Below are 26,799 nucleotides of genomic sequence, written 5' to 3'. Positions count from 1 at the left end.
CTGCCTCTATCTCTCAAGTGCTCAGATTAAAAGCATGCACCACCACTGCCCGGCTGTTTTTTGGTTTTTGGTTTTTTTTGGTTTTTTTGGCCTGTTTGATGTATGTGTGAAATTATGTCCAACAATAAACCAGAATTTTATCTTGCGGAGTTATTTTTAAAAAAAAAAGTCAGTTAACTCCAAATTAGTAGCACTTGTCAAATAAATAAAATAAAATGAAAAATGGGCACTTTAAAAACCTTATTGCTGGCCAGGCGTGGTGGCACATGCCTTTAATACCAGCACTCGGGAGGCAGTGGCAGGCGGGTTTCTGAGTTCGAGCCAGCCTGGTCTACAAAGTGAATTCCAGGACAGCCAGAGCTATACAGAGAAACCCTGTTTCCAAACAACCAAAAAAAAAAAAATGCTGGGCTGGAGAGATGTCTCAGCTGTTAAGAACACTAACAGCTCTTCCAGAGGTCCTGAGTTCAAATCCCAGCAACCACATGGTGGCTCACAACCATCCTTAACAAGATCTGACTCCCTCTTCTGGATTGTCTGAAGACAGCTACAGTGTACTTACATATAATAAATAAATAAATCTTTAAAAAAGCAACAACAACACAAGCCCTTGTCGCTTAGCCGTGGTGGTGCACACCTTTATTCTCAGCCCTCAGGAGGCAGAGACAGGCAGATTTCTGTGAGTTCCAGGCCATCTTAGGCTAAAAAGCAAGTTTTAGTACAGCCAAGGCTACGGAGAAAACCTGTTTAAAAAAACAACAACCACAAAAAAAAAAATTCATCTCTAAAGAGTCCAGAAAACATCAAGACACCTGCAACATTGGAGACGGCAAGTTTTCATCAAAAGTAAAGTCTATTTTAGTAAACAGAATCTCCTCCGTGGCAGGTTTTCAGTGCACTTACCGTGTATGATCCAATCCTTTCTCTTGAGTTTATCCACTTTCACTTTAGAGGGAGCCATTCCTGACAATGTGGGCTGTGGGATAGAACCTTTTACCATAAGGAAAGCACTCTGTAAGTCCAGCTCTCAGGACGCTAATGCCAGAGGCTTGTGGACTCGAAGCCAGTGAATCTCTGCCTCAGGAAGAAGGAAAAGGAGTATTAACTATGCTGAATATGCATTTGCATCCTTCCTCGGAGGCAGACACAGACACAGAGGCTGCCCACGTGGGAAAGAGCAAGCACATCGTGCCAGGGTTTACACCTCAAAAATCAAGAGCATCAGCAAGAATCATTCTGATTCAGCCGGGCGGTGGTGGTGCACGCCTTTAATCCCAGCACTCCGGAGGCAGAAGTAGACGGATCTCTATGTGCTCGCAAGGTCAGTCTAGTCTACAAATCGGGTTCCAGGACAGCCAAAGAAACCCTTTCTTGGTGGGAAAAATCATTCTAGATTCCCGAAAGAACTTAGATCAAAGGATTTTATTTATTTATTTATTTTTATTTTATTTTATTTTATTTTTGAGTCTTACTGTGTAGCTCTAACTCTGGTTGGTCTGACGCTCCCAAGGTAGAGAAGGCTGACCTTAAACTCACAGATCCACTCTCATGATTATGTGCATTTATGGCTTATAAATGCACATAATCATGAGAGTGGATCTGTGAGTTTAAGGAGACAACAAAAGCTAAAAAACTCAGGGCATGGCTCCACCCATACCATGGTTTCAGATATCTGGTCTCAAGCTAGAATTTAGCATGATGTTGTCTTCAAAAAATAAATAAATAAATAAACAAACAAACAAACTAATTAATTAATTAATTAAATTAAAAAAAAACTTTCCTCCGCCCCCAAAAAACTTTCAATTGTTTATACCTTTAAAAAAGAGTTATTTATTTATTTATATGAGTACACTGTCTTCAGACACACCAGAAGAGTTCATGGGATCCCATTACAGATGGTTCTGAGCCACCATGTGGTTTCTGGGATTTGAACTCAGAACCTTCGGAAGAGCAGTCAGTGCTCTTAACCGCTGAGACATCTCTCCAGCCCATGTTTCTAGCTTTTTTATATTGTCTATTTTTTATTTTATGTACATTGATGTTTTGCTTGCATGTGTGTCTCTGTGTTGATGGTGTCAGATTCCCCTGGAATTAAACTTGTTAGACAGTTGGGAGCTGCTATGTGGATGCTGGAAATTGAACCCAGGTCCTCTAGAAAGGCAGCCAGTCCACTTTACCCCTGAGCCATCTCTCCAGCCTTTTAAAGAAATGTTTCTGTGTCTCTCCCTGTGCAGGCGGTAAGAAAGTCGTGAACTACCTGATGGGGTGTCTGAGAACCAAGCTCTGGTCCTCTGGAAGAGCAGCAAACACTCCTATCCACTGAGCCGTGTCTCCAGCTTCCGGTTCTGGCATTCTACAGAGTCTAGGAAATGATTTGTTTTTTAAAGTGCATTTATTTAAGTGTGGAGGAGCACTGTGTTTGGGTGTGAGAGAAAAAATAAAGAAAAGGAAAGAAAAGGAAATGACTGCTCCTCAGTAAGGTAGAGGAGAAAGTTTACTATAGACACGAGGGAAAGTGTAGCCAGAGGCAGACACATTTCAGAGAATCCAGAATGGTCATGACCTTAAGCCTGGTGAGGACAGAGGAGAGGGGAAGGGAGAGGGAGGGGGCAGAGAGACAGGGAGAGAGGGGAGGGAAAGGGCAAGAGGAGAGAGGTGCAACAGCCAAGAGACCAAAGATACAAAAGGGGCGTGTAACCAAAATGTCTGGATTATATAAGACAGAGCCTCTGGGGGAGAACAGCTAAGCCTCTAGAAAAGGCTGGACAGTTGGGGGTGGGATGGGGTGGTGGGGTTCGGATGCTGGGAGAATCGGGAGGCCCGGTGTGCTTTGATATGTTAAATATGCACCTCAGCCATTTGTCCCGGGTTTGAAACATGGATGTGACAGGAAGCATTTGCGAACTCCAAAAGACCACCAAGGAGCCATTTTCAATGTAATAGCATTAGGATCGCTTCATTACAAGCTCTGGTTTGGACTCTCCTCCAACCCAACTCTGCTGCAGCAGGACGGGAAGGGAAGGCAGAGCAGCTGCAAACAGGTTTGCTGCAGGACAAGTTTGTATAGGAAAATAGCAGCCAATGAGGGGATGAGGGAAGGGGTGCCCAGTCTGGCAAGCCTTTAATAGAATGACTATAAGCTGACAGGTGGGTGCTCTGAAGCAAGAAGGCATACAATCACAAAGGGTCTGAAAGTACGTCTGAAACAAGCAGACTAATCTTTGCTTCACTGTTGCTAGGAAGTAGCTAGGGAGTGGCTCTGGCCAAGGAAAGCCTGGGGTCCTTCCTAGGACTTGGGTGCAGCTTGGATTTTGCTGCCTGTCAAGTTCTCAGGCTTCTTCTTCTCCTTCTTCTCCTCCTCCTCCTCCTCCTCCTTCTCTCTTTTCTTTTCTTTTCTTTTCTTTTCTTTTCTTATCTTTTCTTTTCTTTTCTTTCTTTTCTCTTCTCTTCTTTTCTTTTCTTTTCTTTTAAGATGGAGTAGGTTTGGCCTCTCACCGTAAGCATGTATGGAGGGCAGAAGACAATCTTCAAGAGATGGTTCTTTTGTTTCCATTATGTGAATCCAGGGGATCCAACTTGGTCCTCAGACTTGCTGGTCTCCAGACCCCAAAGACCTTAAATTACCAGCACATAAGCCACAAAATCATGATTATTGCTGGCACTGGACCTTAACATTGTTTTCAAATTTCTGTCTTTATCAACAACCAAAGATTAACTGGAGGTCATCTGAGTTAAGCCAACTTATTTCTGACCCTCGGTGTTTTCTGAAAGAGAACAGAAAAATGTCAAGGATTTTCTCAAGGGCAGTGAAGAATCTGTCCCGCAGCCGGGAACTGTCTGCACCTTTAGTCAGCTACAGCAGAAACTAACAAAAATGCCCTGGGGTGATGGAGAAGCAGCTGAAAATTCAGTGAAACTGACAACCAAAGTGCTTGGGTGTTTGTTTGGGAAACGGCTCTTTAAAATATGAAAAGAACCCAGAGAGTAGGTCTGAAGCTCACAGTGTAGACATACCATCTCTCCCAGCTGGGGCGGGCATACAGATGCAACTATGTTCACTTACCAGACTGAAAGGAGCAGAGAAATCGTGACCCGGCACTGACTCTTCCATCGGGCTGAGCATACATCACGCATCGACTATGCTTCAGAGCTTTCCTCAGTCGCTTTACTCGGGTCTACAAGACTCACAACGCTCTGTGGTGGTGGTGGTAGTGGCCTATGCCTTTAATCTCAACACTGCGGAGGCAGGGGGCAGGGATCCTGGTTTCTTGAGACGGGGTTTCTCTGTGTAGCCCTGGCTCCTGAAAACAGCTGGCCTCGCCTGCTCTACAGAGCGATTTTCAGGACACCCAGAGCTACACAGAGAAAACCTGTCTCAAGAAACCAAGATTCGGGGCTGGTGAGACGGCTCAACTGTTAGGAGCACTGACTGCTCTTCCAAAGGTCCTGAGTTCAAATCCCAGCAACCACATGGTGGCTCACAACCATCCGTAATGAGATCTGAGGCCCTCTTCGGGTGTGTCTGAAGACAACTACAGTGTACTTACATATAATAAATTAAAAAACAAAAAACAAAACAAAAAAAAAAAAAACAAGATTCACAGTTCAGACTGGAGAGATGGTTTAGTGTTTAAGAGCGGTTGCTACTCCCCCCAGAGAGCCCTTTACCTAACTTTCCTGTTAGTGGATTGTTTTGGTCACACACACACACACACACACACACACACACACACACACACACGCACACACACACACACACCACCGCCTAGTGCCTTCAGTGGTTCATTCATTCATTCATTCATTTTTGAAGCGGGGTCTCTTGTAGCCTACGGTGTCCTCAAAGATCTTGAACTCCTGAGCATCCTACCTCCCCCTCTGAGTGCTGGGAGTAACTTCTTGCGCCACCATGTCTGGTTTTATGCGCTGTTGGGTATCGAACCCATGCTAGATAAACTCTTTACCCTATATTTAAAAGTCCTGGCTGGCTTAGAACTCAGCCATCGCCAGGGGGAAACCTTACCCTTCCTTTAATCATAAGCCTGTAAAGTCGTCTCTTAAGTTTCCCGCTACCTCTTCCTGGGAATGCTAACACAGTGTGTGGAATAAAGTGGTCTTCCACCTGGAGAATACATTCCGTCTGCGCATGAATCCTGAATCAAGCGCGCTTCTCTAAACGTGTCCTGCGTGCTCGGGAGATAACTCCATGGGACAGAGCGGGTCAGGCACGTAACAGCGACTTCTAAGCTCCCTAGCCTCTTCTGAGATGCAGCCATTAAGCGACTGCTGGGGAGCACGGGACTGCAACTCTATTAGAGCTGGGTAAGGGGACCAAGGTGCTAACCACTAACTCGATCCCCTTCCCACATCCCCCGGGGCTGGGACGCACGGGATCTGGAGTCCCACCCGGGGCGGGGCGCTCCCTGGCTCCTCCCTCTGAGCCTGGGTTGCTTGATCCGCTGCTGAATCTGAGCGCATCTGGCGATGTATCTCCGCAGGGCTGTGTCCAAGACTCTGGCGCTGCCCCGGAGGGCGCCCCCGGGTCCCGCGCCGCTGGGGAAGGACGGTGAGTGTCCCACACTTCTCTACCCGTCCAGGCTGGGCACCAGCGCCCCGAACCCTGGGCCAGTGAAGGAACAGTGAGGGAGGGTCTCAGGCCAGCCCTCCGAATTTCTTGGAAACTTTGGGAATAAGGACCTTTTCCAGGATGGCCTCTGAATCCAAATTAGACTTCCTGGGTTCCAGTCTTGAATTCCTGATCTCCGGCAAGTAATGTTCCTTCATTTTTTTTAAGTGACTGTGGGTTATGATCAGTAGATATGGAGTGAAAAGAACCACTTCGAAGAGGGTTTGGCTTTCTCCTAGAGTTCCACGGTTTTCTATTCAATGAACCACTAGTTTCTCCGAAGAGGTGAAGGAACGGATAGGTAGGTGGACGTGGGGTGTTCACGTGTTCGCAGGTGGGCCCTAGAAGAAGTGTCGGTTCACTGATCCCTGGCGGTGATAAACCCCCGGCTTCTTGTGGCCCTGATCATCCCTTCGAAGTGAGGCCTCGGGGTACTCTTCTGATGTTGCTGACAAGCTTGCAGCTCCGTCAGCTTCGGATTAGGGAATGCGTGAGGAAATGCGCTCTTGGAAATTTTCTAAAGAAGCAGCATCCTGGACTATAAGAGCTTACAGGCTTTGGGCTGGTTTGCAGGTCCTCTCCTAGCTGCCCACCCTCTCTGTTCATCACTCACTGGGGCACAGATCTTGGACACTAGAAAGTTAATTATTCTGTACTTTGCCCCACTCCTTGGGGCATCGGAGGCAGCATCCAAAGCAAAGATTTGACTGAGAAAGACAGAAAAACGCCTGTGGAAATCCATGAGCCAGAGCGAGCTTTGCTTTGCTTTGCTTTGCTTTAAGCACTTGTTCACCCTGCTTTGATTAGGCCTGTGTTGGTGGTGGATGGTCTCAAGAAAGAGATCTAGTCACCTATTCTTTTAAATGATGCTTAAAAGAAGTCTTCCCACAAGTACTAGAACGCCTTTCCCCTCTGTATGTGTATACCTCATAAGAGAGCAACTTGCAGAAGTGAGGAGACGCCATTTATTTTAAACTGATTATAATGGGGACTGTTCTGGTGCTCAGATAAAGAAAGAGATGAGACTGACCTCATCCTCCACAGAAAACTCTCTCTCTCTCCCTCCCTCCCTCCCCCCCCCCTCTCTCTCCCTCCCTCCCTCCCTCTCTCTCTCTCTCCCTCTCTCTCTCCATCCCTCCCTCCCCCCCACTCCCCCACCCCATCTCTCCCACAAGCACAGGCTTAGAGGCATAGGCACGCACCCATCAGAACCTGCATGTGCTCTGAGGTCAGCTTGCAAGAGGCAGTGGGTACCAGAAACTGAACTAGGTCTTGAGGCTTGGCTGCAGCCCCCTGTACTCCCTTGAGTCCTGCATCGACATCATACTTTCTTACATCCTCTGCCTCCCACTCCTCCCATTAGATCAAAATAAGACATAAATGTGCAGTGAGTAGTCCTGGATGCAGGGGAACTGACCTTATTTTAATTTTCACCTTTTTTTTTTTTTTTTTTTTTTTTTTTTTTGTGGTACTAGGGATCGAATCTAAGGTCTATCTAAGGCCCCATAGGCAAGTCTACTTCTACTGAATAATTACTAATAATTTTCAAGACAGGGTTTCTCTGTGTAGCCCTGGCTGTCCTGAACTCACTCTGTAGACCAGGCTGGCCTCAAACTTAGAGATCCTCTTAACTCTGCCTCCCAATTGCTGGGATTAAAGGCCTGGGCCACCAATCTGGCATTGATTGGAATCTTAAATTTGTCTTCCTTTGTGGGTATTAACTGCTGTACTGTTGGTACTTCCTACTTTAGTAAAAAATAAATTTGTTTCAGTGTTTATTTTTTGAAAGGTGTGTTTTAACTATCATTAAGTTTTGTCCTTTTTGCTGTAAAATGTAACTTTTCTGGTTATTAAAAATGTAACTTTTTAATGAATAATTTAGATTTACAGTAGTTCACTGGGAAAATATCAGAAAGACAAAATATAACATATAAATTAATCTTCCAATTTAGTAAATATCATTATTTATGGTTAGCCTACTTGGTTTTAGGGATTTTTTTTTTCTTTGTTTTTGCCTTATAGAAACAAGGTCTCGCTATCCAGGCTGGTCTGAAACACTTATATTGCCCTGCCTTACTGTCCCAAGTCATGGGGTCAGAGGTGTGCACCAACACATTCAACAACTATAGGCCTCTCTCTCTCTCTCTCTCCCTCTCTCTCTCTCTCTCTCTCTCTCTCTCTCTCTCTCTGTCTGTCTCCTTTCTTTTTCTCTGTTAAAGAGGACCAGCCTCTTTTTAAAAATATTTATTTATTTATTTATTTATTTATTTCATGTATATGGGTACACTGTCTCTGTCTTCAGACACATCAGAAGAAGGCATCAGATCCCATTACAGATGGTTGTGAGCCACCATGTGGTTGCTGGGAATTGAACTGAGGACCTCTGGAAGAGCAGTCAGTGCTCTGAAACACTGAGCCAGCCCTTTTTCTTTCTTTCTCAAGCACATTTTCCTTAAGGACCTTGACCCATACATCTGAGCCCTTCTGCTGTAGGATGTATTGTTATGCATTTTCACATAATGTGTGGTTGCGTTTTATCATAGTCTGGAGAACAATTTAGAGCACTGGTTGCTCTTGCAGAAGATCCAGGTTCAGTTCCCAGTACCCACAAGATGGCTCAAACAGTCTGAAACTCCAGTACTAGAGAACCTAAAGCCTGTCTCTGACCTTCAAGGGCACCAGCCATGCATGTGTTACATATCGTACATGCAGGCAAAGCACTCATACACATAAAACTATAAAACAAATAAATCCAAAAAAAAGAATTGTTTTTCTCCAGCCAGGGCCACAAAGAAACCCTGTCTCAAGAAACAAAACAAACAAAAAATTAACTCCTATTATTCACATTGTATAAACCTACTAAGATATGTTTGATAAATTCCTATTGGATATTTCTCTTACTACTATTTTAAATAACTCAGCTGAAATTGTATTTTTTAAAAGATTTATTTATTTATTTATTTATTTATTTATTTATTTATTGTAAGTACACTGTAGCTGTCTTCAGACACCCTAGAAGAGGGTATCAGATCTCATTACAGATGGTTGTGAGCCATCATGCAGTTGCTGGGATTTGAACTCACGATCTTCAGAAGAGCAGTCAGCGCTCTTAACCTCTGAGCCATCTCTCCAGCCCCCTGAAATTGTATTTAAATCTACTTGTATTGTTGATAATTTCTTTATATCTTTCTGGAGCGTATGGGGTGTAGCTTGCTCAGCATGTAGGAACCTTGGATTTGATTCCTAGTATTAAAAAAAAAAATCTTGGATCAAATAAGAAATCTATAGTTATACACATATGTCAAAAGGTTGTGAGGTGGGGGTTCTTTTTGTTATTTATTTATTTACTTACTTATGGTGCTGGGGAGGGAACTCAGGCCTCCTGTATAGTAGACACTCTCTACCATAAGTGGGGTGGGTTTTGGTAGGGTTGTTAGCAATGTGATGTGGGTCAGTGAGTAGGTTCTGTAGGTGCTCGTCATCAAGCCTGATGACCCCCAAGTTTTATCTCCAGGACCCACGTAGTGGGAGAAGGAAATTAGCTAGACTTGAGACTTTATTCTGTGATCCAGGCGATTCCAACAGCCCTCCCTCTGCAGCCTCCTAAGCAACTGGAACTAGAGCATGCACACCCAGATGACAGATCTGGGTTTTTTTGTGTTTTTATTTTAAATTTATTTATTTACTATATGTAAGAACACTGTAGCTGTCTTCAGACACACCAGAAGAGGGCATCAGATCCCATTACAGATGGTTGTGAGCCACCATGTGGCTGGTGGGATTTGAAGTCAGGACCTTCGGAAGAGCAGTCTTAACCGCTGAGCCATCTCTCCAGCCCCACAGATCTGTTTTTTTAAGCCAACAAAAGCCTCACCACAAACCAGCCAAGTGGTGGTCATCCACCAAGAGGATTCAAGAGGGCTGAGAAAGAGGAGGGACAAGGGTGTGGCTGGCCTCAGCTAAGCGGCTTGTGCATTCTGAGCATGTGCTCTACCCATCTTCAAGGGCAAATTTTATCCTTAGCTATAAGGGCACTTAATTAATTTTTAAAACAATCCTTCCCTTCTTTCTCAAATGGACAGCTGGAAAAAAAAAAGAACAGAAAAGGGCAGAAATGATAATTTCTGATGAAGTAACTGTTGGACATGTTTGGAGGAGTGTGTTTCTTTTGCCTTTTGCGTGGGTGTTGAGCTTATTTGCTTCTTGTGTTTGTCTTCACCCACATCTGCCCTTCCCGACACCAAGATGGCAGGCTTCACCAGGGACTCTGAAATCAGAGGAGAGGCTGTTGGATAAGATTAATCCTCTGCCTTCAACAACTGCCTTCCCAGAAGTGAAAATCTCTGACAGTAATAGGAGAAACTACTTAAAAGATGTAATTATTTAGGATGCCTGTATTGTGTGGTGAAAGTAACCTTGTATAAACTTGTTTTCCTAGCATCTCTTCGCCGAATGTCATCCAGGAAATTCCCTGGAACATCTGGCTCCAATATGATCTATTACCTGGTTGTAGGTGTGACAGTCAGTGCTGGTGGATATTACGTAAGTACTTAAAGACCTATTAAATGAGTCATGTGCCTTGCTTCCTAGCTCATGCCAGTACTCTGAGTTCAAGGCCAGTGTGGTTGGCATTCCAGGATCCAGTTCATCCAAGGCTCTTATGGTGAAAGGCTCTATCTCCAAAAATAGGGGGTTAGCTCACATGATGGTGGGCATGATTTCTCTTCTGCACTGCACTGAAATTGTTCTTTACGCTTCTTTATGCATCGGATCCCATTACAGATGGTTGTGAGCTGCCATGTGATTGCTGGGAATTGACTGCAAGAGCAGTCAGTGCTCTTAACCTTTGAGCCATCTCTACACACACACACACACACACACACACACACACACCCAGAGCACAGAGATCTTCCTGTCTCTGCCCTCAGTGTACTGGGAATAAAGGTGTGCACTACCACTCCTCTTTGAGCTTCTAGTGGGGGTCTCATAGAGATTGTATGAGATAAATCTTAGGGAGAAATCAAGCTAAGATCACATTTTCTTTCAGACTTACAAGGCTTTAACATCAAAGCAAGTGAGACGTACAGAACATGTAGCTGAACCGAAAGAACAAACAAAGGCGGAGTTGCAACCACTTCCAGGTAAAGTAACTTTCTTATTTTGTTTAGTTATTAGAGACAAGGTCTCATGACTCCAAAGCAGGATGACCTTAAACGTGTGGTTATCCTGCCTCCACCACGTGAATGATGGATTACAGGCATGGACCCCCATACTTGGCTACCTTGCTTGCTTCCTTGCTTTTTTTCATTCTTTCACCTCCTTAGTACCTTAATCAAAAATGTCTGTGTGGCTTTCACCTGGGAAGAAAAGTCGCAGTAACCCACAATGTTCCAGAGAATTTGCTAGATGACACTCGGCCAAAAGATGCTAGGAGAACAAGTTTAAACATGGTCACTTTCTGGGGCTGGAGAGATGGCTCAGTGGTTAAGAGCATTGACTATTCTTGCAGAGGTCCTGAGTTCAATTCCCTGTCCACATGGTGGCTCCCAACCATCTGTAATGGGATCCAATGCCATGAGGACCCTGACTGTGGACTCACATACATAAAAAATAGACAAAATTAAAAAACAAAATGAAACGTGGTTACCTTCACCACGCAATGCAGCCATTTTAAATAGTTACATCTTTAAAATATTTTCCCCTATTATGGCTGTGGATTTTCACTTCAGGGAAAGCTACTCGTTTTGGATGAGTGCATCTGATAAATGAACGAGATTTCTGGGCGTCCTGCTGATAGGCAGTTTTAATTCTTTGTATGGTGATAATGATTGCTACTACTCAGACATCCATCCATGCAAGCATCATTTTAGAATCTGTCTCTCTCAGCAGTGTTACCTCTCATGCCCCTCATTATTTTAAATCATAAGCTAATTATTTTCAGTGTTGATAAGCGCCGTGCCTTTCACGAAGTTACTTCGCGTGAGTTGAACCAGTGTTGTGCACTGAGTCCATCCGTCAAGAATTCAGCCACTGTGAGAACAGAAACCTTACAGTTTCACACTAACACCCGTTTCCTGCCTTAAATAGCTCACTCTAACTTCTTAGAGATTTATTTTATGTAAGTGTTTTGCCTGCACACAGATTTGTATACTACCTGGTTTCCTCTCCCACACACACACAACACACACACACAAGAAGTCAGAAGAAGGGTGGTTCCCCTGGAACACAATTACAGTTGGTTGTGTGGGTGCTGGTTACCAAACCCTGGTGGTCGTCTGTAGGAGTAGCCAGTGCTCTTAAGACTGAACCCTCTCTCCAGCCCCAAGCCAATCACTTTAAATTGATGCCTTTTTTTCCTATCTCAATTATAAAGTCATTATCAATTACTGTGATCATTATTTAGGAACAGGGATATTAGCAGCTCGGGACTCAGGTTTTGATTTGCAGGGGGGGAGGGGAGGTTTGTTTGTTTTCTGTTGGGATTGATTTGGTTTGGTTTGGGAGGTTTTTGGTTAGTTGGTTTGGTTTGGTTTGGTTTGGTTTGGGGGCTTTTGGTTTGGTTGTTTGGGGTTTCTGTTTTTTGTTTGTTTTGTTTTGTTTTGTTTTGTTTTTGAGACACTCTCTCAGCATGTAGGCCAGGCTGAACCCTGAACCCACAAAAATCTACTGCCTCCACCTTTGGGAGGGATGCTGGGACCAAGAGTGTGCACCACAGGGCAGGACATTCAGCTTTAATTTCTTTGTCATGACACTGGGAAACTATTAAAGCCAGCAAGATGGCTCGGGAGGGTAAAGGTACTCACAGCGCTTGGAAATGGAGTCGGGGGGGGGGGGGGGCAGGAGGGTTGGAAGTGGAGGTGGGGATCAGGAGTTCAAGATCATCTCAGGCTAAGTAACAGCTTCATGGCTAATCTAGTCTGCAGTAAGTGTTGTCGCAAAAATGTTTCCCTTCCCCGCAAATAAAATAAGTTGTAGTATTCCACTTTACTCTGATGCTCTCCCTATTGATATTGACACTGTGTTTAATGAACCAAATCTTAAAGGTGAAAAGGAAGAGCATGTGGCAGAAGCCGAGCAAGTGTGTTCAGAGCCTGGAGACACTGCTGTAACGGAAGCTGAATCGGTAGATGCTGAGGAAGTCCCAGAGGCTGCAGTTGTGCTTCCAGAAGAGTCTCAGGCCTCCGCCCCCTCCGAGGTCCCTGCCGAAGCTGCCGTGGTGGAGGCATCCTTATCGAGCTCAGAGCCTGAGCTGAAGATAACCGAGGCTTCCCTGGTGGAGACTACCGAGAGTGTCCCTGAGTCTACTCAGGAGGTGGAGAGTGCAGCCCCAGACCAGGATGACGTTTGCAATGAGGGGGCTGATACTAGCCAGGAGGGCGCTGATACCAGCCAGGAGGGGGCTGATACCAGCCAGGAGGGCGCTGATACCACCAAGGAGGAGGCTGATAACAGCAAGGAGGCTGAAGGTACCACTACTGAGGACCCGCGCTCGATCTCCGAGGAGAGTGCCGAACTAGAAGAAAGCCCTCCCTTAGGCTCAGAACCCCCTGCCCAGCCTGAGTCACAAGAAGAAGAAACCCAGGTCACAGAGGAAACAGCATCACCCCAAGGTTGATCTGCAAAATTCTATAGTTGCTTTTGTATTTTTAGTGACCTTAGCCCTTCTTCCTAGAATATTTTAATATACCTTAAAGAATTTAACTTTACTAATAGATATTTGATTGGGAGTTGGTATTTTACAAGTCTTAATAGTTTTTCCACCCTCTAAAATCAGGCTGTGTTAAGACCTTAAATAGTGTTAAGTTTGGATTTAAGTTTTACGTTTTAGAAACTGAGTTATCTATGCAACCGGTGTCACTTTGATTTTCCTTTGCCTTTCTCTTACTTTGTTCTATGTAAGACCAGATTACTGGGTTTGCTGTGAACTCATTTAAATAAAATTAGAAAATCCTAAATGTTTCTAGTCTTTCTTGTTGGGGGAGGGGAGCTTGTGATCTAGATAAGGATGTCTCTGGCCCAGGCTGGCCTGGAGCTCACTAGTCTGGGCTGGCAGCCTTGCTCGATGCCGGATTCACAGATGTGAGCCACGATCACACCCAGCCTAGGTCTTCTTTTCTTACTATGTGCATGTAGAAATACAGTGTATTGTACATTAGGATACATACATACATCTTCACATGAAGAAACAGAGCTTTGGAGTAGTACTGAAGGAAAGACAGGGTTCCGGAAAGCTCTGCCCTTTCCCTAACTTGTTACATAAGGGAGGACGCTGGGCTTTTCTGATTCAGGTCAGTGTTTACTGAGGTCTTCGGCCTCCTGCCAGGAATCATTCATGCACGTATGCATCACATGCAACAAATACGTGCAGTGGACCTCTCAGCCTCTCAGCCACTGTTTTAAGCAATCCTCAGTACATATTTTTGAGTGGAATCAGATAATAAAACAAAGGAGAAAAATATATATATAGGGATTAGGTAGAATTTGTAAGTATTGGTTGGGAGTGAAATTGTCATTTTAGATATGACACTTAAAGCAGATCTTATTTTATTTGATGACAATCCTTGAGTCAAACTCACTATGTAGCCCCAAAGCTAGCATTAAAGTTCAAATCCTTCTGCCTCAGTGTCCCAAGTCCTAGATTTATAGATGTGTGCCACCATACCCAACCAAAATAAACCTTTTTTTTAATGAAGGTACCTTTTAATAAAGACTGGAGCTGGGCAGTGGTGGCACATGCCTTTAGTCCCAGCACTTGGGAGGCAGAGGCAGGTGGATTTATGGGTTCGAGGCTAGCCTGGTCTACAAAGTGAATTCCAGGACAGCCAGGGCTATTCAGAGAAACTCTGTCTTGAAAAAAAAAAAAAAAAGACTGGTGACTCCGTAGAGGAAGATGAGAGCTAAGTAGTCAGACGAGAAGGAGAGTCAGATGAGGGAGCAGAAAAGCACAATTCATCTGCAGCCAGTGCATGCTGGAAAGTTCCAGAATTTTGAAGTGGTCAGTATGAGTGAATGGAGTAAGAATGAGGAAGAATAACTGGAAGTGTCTCAGAAATGAAAGGGAGTGGGTGAAGCCCGGCAGGATGGTGCACGCCTATTTTACCCTAGCACTCAGAGGCTGGGCAGGGAAGATCATGAGTTCAAGGTCAACTTTAGCTACATACATAGAAAGACCTTGTTCCAAATGAGAAGCGGGGTGGGGTTGGGGGAGATGGCCTAGATAACACAGAGTTATGCAAGATTTGGGGCATTACGGGGGTTGCTGACGTTCTGTTTTGATCCCCTTAACTGGATACATTTGCTCCCAGCTGCTCTGACTATTCGCATCCTTCTCCAACCCCCTCCCTGGTTGGCCCTCACCCCAGGCAGTGCATAACCAACAACTGACTCTCAGAGCAGCCAAAACTGGGGCCAGCTGCAAAGCACGACTTGAGTCGGATTGAAACTGAAGCAGGTCCCTGAAGAGATTATGCCCTGCTTAACGCAGAGTTTTCCTGCTTCCCTCCCCCATCCGCCAGAGAGCATTCTTCCAGTAAGTAACAATGCCCACTGATGACCCTGCATCTAGGGAACATTACCTCAATAGTTGATGGTGGGTTTTTCTAGGTTAGGGAGGAATAGAAGGATGAAAGTGAAGTCCTAAGCAGCTGTCATGGACAGAAACCACAGAAACGGCGGGGCTCAATCACGACTCCCAGGCCAGAATGATACTTTGTATTTGTCTCTGATGCGATTCAGTGTCAAGTCTTCAAGAGGCTCATAAACCTATGACCTGTGGGTGAATTAAAGAGTTGCTCATTCGGGACTGGAGAGATGGCTCAGGGCTAAAAGAACTCACTGTTCTTCTGAAGGTCTTGAGCTCTAGTCCCAACTCTCACATTGGCAGCTCACAATTTCTCTGATGCTGTCTTCTGGTTTGCAGATGTACATGCAGGCAAAGTACCCATACATACATATATACATACATAATGCATACACGCATACATACATATGTAAATAAAAAGATAAATAAATGAGATGAAACAGAAGATACACAGAGAGATGATTTTTGTCACTGTTTTAAGTTTTAATTATTTTGGTTTTGGAGACAGGCTTTCTCTGTGTAACCCTGGGTGTCCTGGAACTCACTCTGTAGACCAGGCTCCACTTCCTGAGTGCTGGGATTAAAGACATGTCCACCTGGCTCTTGGTCACTGTTTTAGCTGAGATAGTTTCTGCTGTAAAGAAGAGCAACTAATTGAAAATGATTTAGGGACAGAGGTAGTTATCACACAACGAGGGTCTCCAGAGTTGGTTCTGTGACTCAGTCATCAAGAGCTGGGACATTTATCCTCATGCTTTCAATCAAGCAGGCTTGGCAGCCGGGCCTGGAGACGTGCTTCAGTGGTTGAGAGCACTTGGAGAGGACCTGGACTCAGTTTCCAGCGCCCACATCTGATAGCTGTGTCATAGATCAGCCACAAAAAAGTTCTCTCATCTTAAAAAGCAAACCTTAAATGCAGACTTCTCTTTCCAACACCCTATTGTAGAAGAACCTAAAACAAAAGTAGAATAGTGTAATAAAAGTTCAAGTGCCCTACATGAAGATTTACCAACTGTAAACTTAAGGTAAACTCCCTCCCCCTCCATACCCCCCACCCTCCTCACCCCCACCCCTCCACCTCCTTTGCCTTCAACCACTATGCCTTAGGCTCTGCCTGCAGCTAATATCAGATGTTGAAGTGAGGCTCTACAGTCAAACCTACAAAATGAAATCTATGAACACAAAATGATAATAATTTGCCTAGGGAGTTATCTCAGTGGCAGAGCCCTTGCCTGGCATACTGAAGGCTTTGTATTCAGTCCCCAGCACTGCACAACAACAAAAAGCAACAATTTAAATGTAGGTTCATCCAGGCTCATTCCTAGGGACCCACTTCCCCCAAAGAGGCTACACAGCCTTCCAACACAGCACCATCAATCAGGCATCAAGTGTACAAACAGGGGGCTGGAGAGTTTGCTCAGTGGTTAGGAGAGTTGGCTCAGTAGTTAAGAGCACTGACTGCTCTTCCAGAGGTCCTGAGTTCAATTCCCAGCAACCACATGGTGGCTTACAACCATCTGTAATGGGATCTGATGCCCTCTTCTGGTGTGTCTAAAGAGAGCAATAGTGTACTCATATGCATAAAATAAATAAATAAATCTTTAAAGGAAAAAAAGTGTACAAACAGGACCCTACAAGGGACATTTCACAAGCTGAAACCCTCATAGACTGACTGAGAGATTTGATCACTGATGAGTAAATATTAACAAATGAGTATATTATTATTTGCAGCATTGCTAGTCAAACTCATAGCCTTGCTTTAGCCAGGCCAGCTTTTTTATCTCTGAGTCACACTGTCATGAATAAAGCCAAATATTTCTGTGAACTATCCACCGATTGACTTGGAACTGACCTCCACATATGCTTACACACACGCACATACACACATACACACCCATACACACACGAACACATATACACACTTACACACATACACACTTCTTTCATATGCATACAAACACACACAAATTCACACACACACACACACACACACACACAAACACACAAAATAAGTAAAACCCTTTATTATTCTGGTCATTGTGTTTTCCTGAAGAGCTCAGCCACTTTCCTTCTGCACAATTCAGACATCATAAATGATTTCACTTTAGTTCTTGAAACACACACCCCTGTTTTATGCCTCAATGATTGTGCATATGTAGGTCTGGAAAGACACTCCATGGTTTCATGATTGCTAATTGATGTGGGAAGGCCCAGGTCACTGTGGGTGGTGCCATTCCCTAGTTGGTGGGCATGGGCTGTAGGAGAAATCTTGCTGAAAGCTGGACTTGGTGGCACTGGGGAGGTAGAAGCAGGTGTACCTCTGAATTTGAGGCCAGCCTGATCTACACAGTGAGTTCCAAGTCAGGCAGGGCTACACAGAGGAATCCTGTCTTGAAAAACTAAATGAAAAAAAAGGTGGGGGGGGGGAGGGGTGAAGAGGGAGAAGGAAGAACAGGAAGAGGAGGAGGAAGAGGAAGAAGAAGGAGGAAGTAGAAGGAAGAGGAGGAGGAAGAGGAGGGAGAGGAGGAGGAGCAGTCTGCTGAAAGTGAGCCTGAAGAAAGCCAGCAAGCAGAAAGGAGAGCTGATTGTAGGCTCAGTTCCTCAGTTCCTGCCTCCAGGTTCCTGCCTTGAGTTCTTGAGCCGGCTTCCCCAGATGGTGGACTATAACCTGCGACCTAAATAAACCTTTCCTCCCCCGTTGCTTCTGTGCGGACTGTTTCAACACAGCAACAGAAGCCAAACTAGAACAGCTGCTCTGCTTTGATATTTAAAATATGCACCTCAGTCCCCTGTCCCTGGGGTCTGAAACCAAACTGATACATTATTATAACTCCCTAAAATAATCATAACATCTGACGTAAACCTTCCTCGGATTCTACACATGCTCAGCTAAATAGATTCTCAAATACAAATACAAATACAAATACAAATGTTTTGCCTAAAGAAGGGAGCCTGCTTCCCCTCTCTGTACAAAGCCCATCTGTTATTCTGGGTGGGATTTTCCACTGATTTTGGGAAGCATGGTTTTTATTGATCCAGCACTCTGATTTTCCCATAGTTCACTGTCCTTCACATCTCTTCCATAAACCAGAGAGGGCAAATGCGGGGTGTGGGCTCGGCCGCGCTCTGAGGCTTTCTGAACGGTTCACCAAGCAGCTCAGGCCTAATCAGCTTACATAAGGATGGCCACGCCACCACAGGCCAGGCGCATCCCCGTGTGAATGCATCTGCCGCTTCGAATTAGTGTAGCTTCAGTGTTCCTCAAGAGATGTTCCCAGCAGACTTTCAAAACTGACTCTTCATATCCGAGTGACTAGCTCTGTCCTAAGCTGACTGCCTAACGCCCCACCTCAAAGTATTTCTTAAAATTCCTTCAAGAAAAGTCAGTCAAATAAACTTTCTGTGAGAACTTACATAAGTTCTTGCCAGGACGTTGGGTTTTGTCCTGTGATACTCGGTAGCTTCAGAAGAGGTATTCATGAGGACAGTAATGAAGCCTGATGCCCAAGGCTGGCTTCATCCTTTCTTACCTAGTGGCTGTTTTCAGTTACTGGGTGTTTCCTGCTTCTCTAAAACTTAATTTCCTGTTTCTTTGCAGCTATTAACTAGAAGCAGAGTTTCTCGTGTCCTTCTTCAGACTCAAACCTGGCCACTACCTCAACTCTCTGCAATTTTTATCCTGTGGAAGAAAATCTAGCTAAAGATACATGGTTGAAAATAAAGGGGCCGACAAGGTGGCTCACAGAGAAGGACACTTGCTTCCACTTGATTGACAAACTGAGTTTGCTCCCTAGGCCCACAGGGTGGAAAGAGAGGACTAACCACTGGAAATTGTCCTCTGACCCCTACACAGCCACACGCATACATACATACATACATACATACATACATACATGCATGCATGCATGCATACATACATACATACATACATACATGCGAATAAATACATGTAATTAGAATTTTAAAATACAACAAACAAGCTTCCACATTTCCACCAGCTGGCCATCTTAATGGCTTCTGTTAGCCATCATTGATTTGCTGACCCACAATCTATAGTTCCAACAGGTGTTTTTTGTTTTCTATGGGAAAAGAGTTGATCCCAGTAGTTGAACCCATGGCTACACATGCTACATGTGTTTGACCACTGATCTATACCTCTAACCTATTTCTGTAGTTTCTCCTTCTCTTTCTCCTTCTTCTCTCTCTGTCTCTCTCTGTCTCTCTCTCTCTGTCTCTCCCTCTCTTGCTTTTTGAAACAGAGTTTCATGTAGCCCAGACTAAACTTTAACTCCCTGTGCAGCTGAAGGTAGCCTTGAACATCCTGATTTCACTCCCCAGGAGCTATGCTTACAGACCTGCACAGCCGCAGGGGACTATTCCTAGTTTCTCTCCTGGTCACTGTCTCCTTCCACAGTGTGTCTCCATCCTTCTCCCGTTTTGTCTTGGCCTTTCTTCAGAGGGTATTCTGAATATTTGGAAATAAGTTACTTTTCCTACTGTAATCTATTTCTGTTCTTCTTTCATTATTATCCCCAAAATAAATAAAAACAAACTTGCATTTTATAATTATCATATAGCATTATATATTGCATTATGTGTTAATTAATTAATTGACATTTAAAGGTCTTTGCTAGGTGTGTGTGTATCAGTGTGTGTGTGTGTGTGTGTGTGTGTGTGTGTGTGTGTGTGTGTGTATGTGTGTGTGTGCCAAAGTATAAGTGTACAAAAAGTGCAGAGGTCAGGACAATCCATGGGTATCTAGTTTCTCTCTCTCTCTCTCTCTCTCTCTCTCTCTCACACACACACACACACACACACACACACACACACCTCTCCAGGTCTCACTATATAACCCTGGCTGACCTGGAATTTGCTATGTTGACCAGGCTGGCCTTGAACTCAGGTGCCTGCCTCTGCCACCTGAGTGTTGCAAATAAAGGCATGTGTCACCCCTACTAATAACCCCATATTAACATCCCATCCAACCTTCATCCTCTGTTCGACCTTGTGGGCCCTGAGGAGTAAATGCAGGTTATCAGATAGCTCAGCAGCTTGGCATCGAGAGCTTTACCTGCTGAGCTGTCTCAGAGGCCCATACTGTACTTATTGACTGAATTGGTGAGCGTATTCCGACTTCAGTCTCAATTCTAATATTAGGCTTGCATGAGGGACGGCGAGGTGGTTCTGAAGGCCGAGGGACTTGTTGCTCAAGCCTGACAACCCAAGTTCAATGCCACGAACTCAAGTAGAAGGAAGGAACCAACTCTTGAATGTTGTCCTCTGATGTCCACATCTGCAAACCCCATACACACAACAATAAATTAAAAAACAAAGTAGTTCCCATACTCAATCTCTTTAACGTGATAGAGAGATACAGTAGTGAGGATTCATTCTATCAACGAGTCCCAGCTGCCGTGTTCTAAAGTCTTAATACTTAGTGAAAATTATAAAGGAGACTGGATGTGATAGTCTGTGCTTTTAATCTCAGCACTCAGGAGGCAGAGGCAGACAGAACTCTATAGTTTGAGGCCAGCCTGGTCTACATTTCAAACCAACCAAAGGCTACACAGTGAGACCATCTCAAAAAAAAAAAAAAAGTCATAAAGAGAATCCTTTTCTGAGAGAGACAGAGACAGAGACAGAGAGAGAGAGAGAGAGAGAGAGAGAGACTCTGAAAATATGATTAGAGAAATTTTCAACTCCCTGCTGCATGCACTCTCTAGAAAGGATTAAGGCAGCAGGGCCTGCCTCTAGTCAGTGTATAGTCAGCATAGATACTTGGAAGCAGATGGTGATGTTAAGGCTAATGTAGACTCCACAGCCAGATCAGAGGTATAACAGACTTTTCAACCAGTTCCTCAGGAGGCTGAGGCAAGAGGATTCTAAGTTCAAGGCCGGCCTGCACAATTTAGTAAGACCCTGGCCCAGAATAAACCATGCAAAGAGAGCAGGGGCTCCCATTCAGTAGTAGAATGCTCTCCCAGCAAGCACAAGCACGCAGTTCTAAGTCCAACTGTGACCTTCTTTTTTTTTTTTTTTTTTTTTTTTAAAGATTTATTTATTATATGTAAGTACACTGAAGCTGTCTTCAGACACTCCAGAAGAGGGCGCCAGATCTCGTTACGGATGGTTGTGAGCCACCATGTGGTTGCTGGGATTTGAACTCCTGACCTTCGGAAGAGCAGTCGGGTGCTCTTACCCACTGAGCCATCTCACCAGCCCCAACTGTGACCTTCTTAAAGAATAAAATAAAAGCCAGAGGAAGCTACCAGTTTCCCCTCTCATGGTCTCCTGGGACACAGGAGGTCAGAAGAAGCTTGGCTGGTCTCCCAGATACAAATAATAAACAGTTCTGCAAGGTGTCCACACATGATGGACAGCTAATTACATTTCCTTTCCCTCCCTCATCTGGGCTTTTAAGGGTCAGATAGTACTTGATTTTATTCTCTGTTTGGCCAATCTTAATTAAAAAAAAATTTTTTTTAAAATCACATTTCTTTGAATGGTTTGGACATATTCTCTTTCTTCATTCCAGGCATTTCCTTGAAGTAATTTCCTGTTTTATTATCAGGAATGTAAAATGTGGGCTGGGGATAAAGAAAGATTTATCTGGGTTTAGGAAGATCTCTTGTGTCTTAGTTTCTGTTGTTGTGATAAAATATTCTAGCTGAAGCCCTGGAAGAGAGAGAGGATTTATTTTGCCTTACAGACCCTGAGGGCAAAGTCTATCCACACTGCGCCAACTTGTCACATTGTATCAGTAGCCATCCAGCAGTGCAAAAAAACAGGCAGTGGGGACTGGAGGGAGGGATGGCTCAGCAGTTAAGAGCACTGGCGGTTCTTCCAGAGGACCGGGGTTCAATTCCTAGCTTACATCCAGTTCCAGGGGATCTGACACCCTCACTCACATACAGGATCCAAACAGGCAGAACACCAATGTGGATGAAATAAATAATCAAACAGTTTTTAAAAAGAACAGGAAGTGTGCCTGAGCTCTCAGACCTTGAGGCCTGGCCCCAGGATGCATTTCTCTCATCTACAAACAGTGTTGCAGTTTTCCCAAAGTGTACCCCCAGCTGAAGACTAAGCATTCAAACTCAAGCCCTGCAGGGAACATTTCATATTCAAACATCATTTTGTAACGGAATGGAAAGAAAATGATATGCTTTCCTTCATTTTGCCTGTATATTTATTTTTTCTAACTTTTTGTTTCCACATGCATGCCCAGTGGCCCGGAAGCCAGAAGGAGGCATTGTATCTCCTGAAACTGAATTCACAAAAGGCTTGTGAGTTACAGTTGGGGTACTGGGAACTGAGTCCTGGTCCTCTGGAAGAGCAGCCAGTGCTTGCAAGTACTAAACCATCCCTCCAGACCCTCTTTTATTTATTTTATTTTTTCTGGGTGGGTGTTTTGCCAGTGTGTATGTCTGTGCATGAGTTGTGTACCTGGTGAAGGCCAGAACAGGATGTTGGATCTTCTGAAACTCGGCTGCAGATGGTTATGTGCGACCTACCACATGGGTGGTAGAAACTGAACTTGAGTTCTCTGCCAAAGGAAAAAGTATCCTTAATTTCTGAGCCATCTCTCTAGATCCTCCTATACCACTACAACCCTCCTATACGTGTGCATGTACACACACACACACACACACACACACACACACATGCATGAACAATTTTTTAAAAGCACTAACTCTAGGAGGTGGAGACATGGCTCAGTACTTAACGGCAGTGGCTGCTTTTCCAGGCGACTTGGTCTTAATTCCCTGCACCCACACAGCAGGACATAACTGTCTATAACTCCAGTTCCAGGAGATCGGGCAACCTCTTCCGGCTTCCTTGGGCACCAGACATGCATGTAGTGCATAGACACACGCCTGCAAGCCAAATGCCTATACACACAAAAAAGCAAACCAGTAAACTTTAAAAACCAAAACAAGGCCCGTTTTACTGATGGTGGATCACTGACTTCCAGCCCTGCCTTTTGGCCCCCAGAGGCCAAAACACCTCAGAACACCTCCTCAGAACACCTGGGTGTTGCTGTTGCGCTTTGAACATGAAGTGTCCTGACAGGCTCACAGGGTAGGGTAGGGCAGGGCAGTGAGGGCAGAGCCATCTCCTGAAGGTAAGAGGATGGCCCTGGAGGAAACCAATCTGGAGTCCAAGCCCACGGTTCTCACGGGAATTAATGCCGCTGAGGTGGCGTGGGGTTATCTGCGTGTCTCCCGCAGTCCGACAGGACAGCGTCGTAGAAGAAATCCTGTGTCACTCCATGCATCTCCCCGCCCCCCATCAACTTTACTGGAGCGTATTTTAAGTTCATATAGGTCACTCACGTCAGTTGCACGATTCAATGACTTTTATACATCTGTGTTCACAGTTTCACACATGCAGCCATCGCTGTAAACCGGTTTTAGAACATTTTCATCTCTCAGTAAGATCCCTCAAGAGCGCGTACCATGAACTCCAGTTTCTGAGCCTCTGGCCCTTCCAGCCACCTTTCGGTTTTAAGCCGCAACAGTTTCGTTGTCTCTGGATATTTCACGTAAACAAAAAGCACACACTCTGTGATCTCTTATATCCACCTCTTTCGTGGGTCAGCTTGAAGCATTATGTTAGAAGGGAATGTGTAGGCACGATAAATGAACTTCATTTGAAAATGATCTTTCATGATAAGAAGCAGAGAACTTCTGCACAACGTTAATATTACAAAGGAGTCTAACAACGCTGGTTACCGCACACCGGGCAAGTCTCTCGAATACATCTCAAGTTTCTGTTGTTCCTCGCTTCCCTCTAGTGGCCGAGACTAAATTGCTAAAATAGATTCTTAACGTTCTTATCTTAAAAACAAAAGGTAGGCAAGTTAATAGTTTGATTGACTCTTTCTACTAAGTAATCATATTTAAAAACACACCCCACATCCCACGTATTTGTATACACAAATATTATTTTCCAATTAAAAAGTAAACAGTTTTATTTATCTGTGTTTTTTGAGACAGGGTTTCTCTGTGCAGCCCTGACTGTCCTAACACTGACTCTGTAGACCAGGCTGGCCTTAAACTCACAGAGATCCACCTGCCTCTGCCTCCCGAGTGCTGGGATTAAAAGCATGCTACACCACACATCTTAGGGTTTTACTGCTGTGAACAGACACCATGATGAAGGCAAATCTTATAAGGATAACATTTAATTAGGGCTGGCTTATAGGTTCAGAGATTCATTATCATCAAGGTGGGATTGTGGCAGCATCCAGGCAGACATGGGACTGGAGGAACTGAGAGTTCTACCGCTTGTTCCAAAGGCAGGTTTAAAAATATATGTATGTGCCATGCGTGGTGGCACACACCTTTAATCCCAGCACTTGGGAGGCAGAGGCAGGCAAATTTCTGAGTTCCAAGGCCAGCCTGGTCTACAGAGTGAGTTCCAGGTAAGCCAGGGCTATACAGAGAAACTCTGTCTCAAACAAAACAAAACAACCCAAAAACAAAAACAAAACAAACAAACAAACAAACAAAAAACTTTGTTTGCTCGTCAGACTGCTCCTGAAAGGAAAGTGTCACATTGGTGTTTGCATGTAAAAGATATTCCTTTTCTGGTGTTTGGAGCTCTTTTATAAAGCAGGGTTCTTGGGAACTATAATCTGTTTTTGTAATCCCTCTACCACCGAAATCAACAAGCATCTCTGTGCAAAGGGAGTTAATGCAGGGGCAGGGACTCCAGGAGGGATGCTAAATTTCTTGTGTAAGGAGCAAGAGAGATGGCTCAGTGGTTAAGAGCACTGACTGCTCTTCCGGAGGTCCTGAGTTCCAGTCCCAGCAACCACATGGTGGCTGGCGACCATCTGTAATGGGATCCCATGCCCTACTTCTAGTGTGTCTGAGGAGAATGACTCACAGGCATAAAATAAATCTCAAAACAATTTTCTTGTTTAAATCTTAGCTATGCTGGTTTAGTTCTGGGGCTTGGGGTAAATCACTCATCGAGCAATGATGATCACAGAAGCCGTCTGCCTGGTTGTCCTATTTGTTCCGGGTTTTGTTTTGCTGTGCTTTCCTTTTTTTTTTGGAAATAAGATATTATGTATCAAGCTGGCCTCAGACACTATATATGTGAGGAAGACAACAAACTTCTGATTCTCCGTTTTCCTCATCCTGAGTGCTAAGAGCCACTGCCCCCTGGCTTATGTGATGATGGGGCTCAAACTCAGGGCTTCCTGCAGGCTTCTCAAGCACTCAAATCCTATCCAACACACACACACACACAAAACACAAACACACGCAAACACACACACAACACACACATGTGCGCGCACACACACACGCAGAACAACACACAACACACACGCAAACACACACACACAACACACACACACACAACACACACACAAAACACACATACACACAACACACTACATATTCACTACAAAACATACATAAATCTCTTTGAGGAACAAAGAAAGCTAAATGCAGATCACACTTGACTTTCTCAAAACTTGTAGAGTCATACATATAAATACTACAGATTAGTGAGAAAAAGAAACAACGATAAGAGTCTGGGGAGTGATCCGGTACCAGAAAAGCCTCTATCGACCCAGAGGGGTCACCAGGCTAGTCAGCGCCTGCTCCCAGGCTTCTGGGCAGATAGCAGGTTATGCGTTTCTTCCTTGGAAGGGACAACCTCGTGTGCCTAACGTTCTTGCTCTCCCCGCCCCCCACCATGCTTATCTCTGTGCAGATTTATGCAAGAGCGTATTTATCTCAGGGTTGCTTATGCATGCTCAAGTTACAATGAGAACAGTATTCTAAAGAGAACTACTGGCCGGGCGTGGTGGCTCAGGCCTTTAATTCCAGCACTCGGGAGGCAGAGGCAGGCGGATCTCTGAGTTCAAGGCCAGCCTGGTCTACAAAGTGAGTTCCAGGACAGCCAGAGCTATACAAAGAAACCCTGTCTAAAAACAAAACAAACAAACAAAAAACCTTACTGTGCACTGGAAATGTAGTATAATAATGATGATGGTGGTAATAAGTAAATAGCCAAGCCAAATAGCCTTGCCTTTAATCCCAGCACCCGGGAGGCAGGGGCAAACTAACGTCTAGGACTACAAGGCCGGGCTAATCTACATAGTGAGTTCAAGGACAGTCAAAGCTATATAGCGAGACTATCTCAAACCAACCAACCAACCAACCAACCAACCAACCAACCAAAACAAATGCTTCTAGGGCCTGGGGAAATGATTCAGCATCTAAGAGCATCGGGTTTGTTTCCCAGGACCCACAGTCCATGATTTCAAGTTGAGATGAACTAATGCCCTCTTCTGGCCATCACAGGCACTGCATGCACTTGATACACAGACACAAGCAGGCAAAAGACTCACACATTTAAAATAAAAATAAAACTTTAAAAATTCGCTATATACACCTAACCCACCCACCTCACAGTTTGTCAACACAGCATGCTCAGAGCATCAGTCATGCTGCCTGAGAGCTGCCATCCAGCGGAATGAAGAAGCACCGTCACATACCCCTAGCCCACTGCTACTGTTTGGATGCCGACCACCCTGAAGGCCCATGTACTATAAAACTAAAGGCTTTGTCTC

At 44.6% G+C, this 26,799-nt stretch overlaps 1 protein-coding gene and 1 long non-coding RNA gene across 4 annotated transcripts; one reads left to right on the top strand and one right to left on the bottom strand.

Annotated features, from left to right (window-relative positions):
• The first annotated feature begins 5,442 nt into the window (after positions 1-5,442).
• Positions 5,443-13,578, top strand: Mgarp (mitochondria localized glutamic acid rich protein). 2 transcript variants are annotated; one of them, NR_028121.1, is made up of 4 exons: positions 5,443-5,762; positions 10,062-10,165; positions 10,671-10,764; positions 12,667-13,578. NR_028121.1 is itself a non-coding variant. In NM_026358.3 (4 exons), exons 1-4 carry the CDS (start codon positions 5,482-5,484, stop codon positions 13,236-13,238), a joined length of 852 nt encoding a protein of 283 aa, NP_080634.2. In that variant the 5' UTR covers positions 5,443-5,481; the 3' UTR covers positions 13,239-13,578. The 2 variants fall into 2 exon arrangements, 1 of the variants encoding a protein (NP_080634.2); NM_026358.3 differs by having other exon boundaries at positions 5,443-5,563.
• Positions 13,579-15,665: 2,087 nt separating this feature from the next.
• Positions 15,666-23,944, bottom strand: Gm5103. 2 transcript variants are annotated; one of them, XR_867251.1, is made up of 5 exons: positions 23,540-23,944; positions 22,898-23,095; positions 22,650-22,749; positions 20,275-20,496; positions 15,666-16,155 (listed from the first exon to the last, which is right to left on the bottom strand). It is a non-coding gene; the product is annotated as a predicted gene 5103 (long non-coding RNA). The 2 variants fall into 2 exon arrangements; XR_867252.1 differs by lacking the exon at positions 20,275-20,496 and having other exon boundaries at positions 15,759-16,155.
• Positions 23,945-26,799: the final 2,855 nt, after the last annotated feature.

This window comes from Mus musculus, chromosome 3 (assembly GCF_000001635.26).
Source record: "Mus musculus strain C57BL/6J chromosome 3, GRCm38.p6 C57BL/6J".
Taxonomy (NCBI): Eukaryota; Metazoa; Chordata; class Mammalia; order Rodentia; family Muridae; genus Mus; species Mus musculus.
This window is presented reverse-complemented; position numbering and strand designations above follow the sequence as displayed.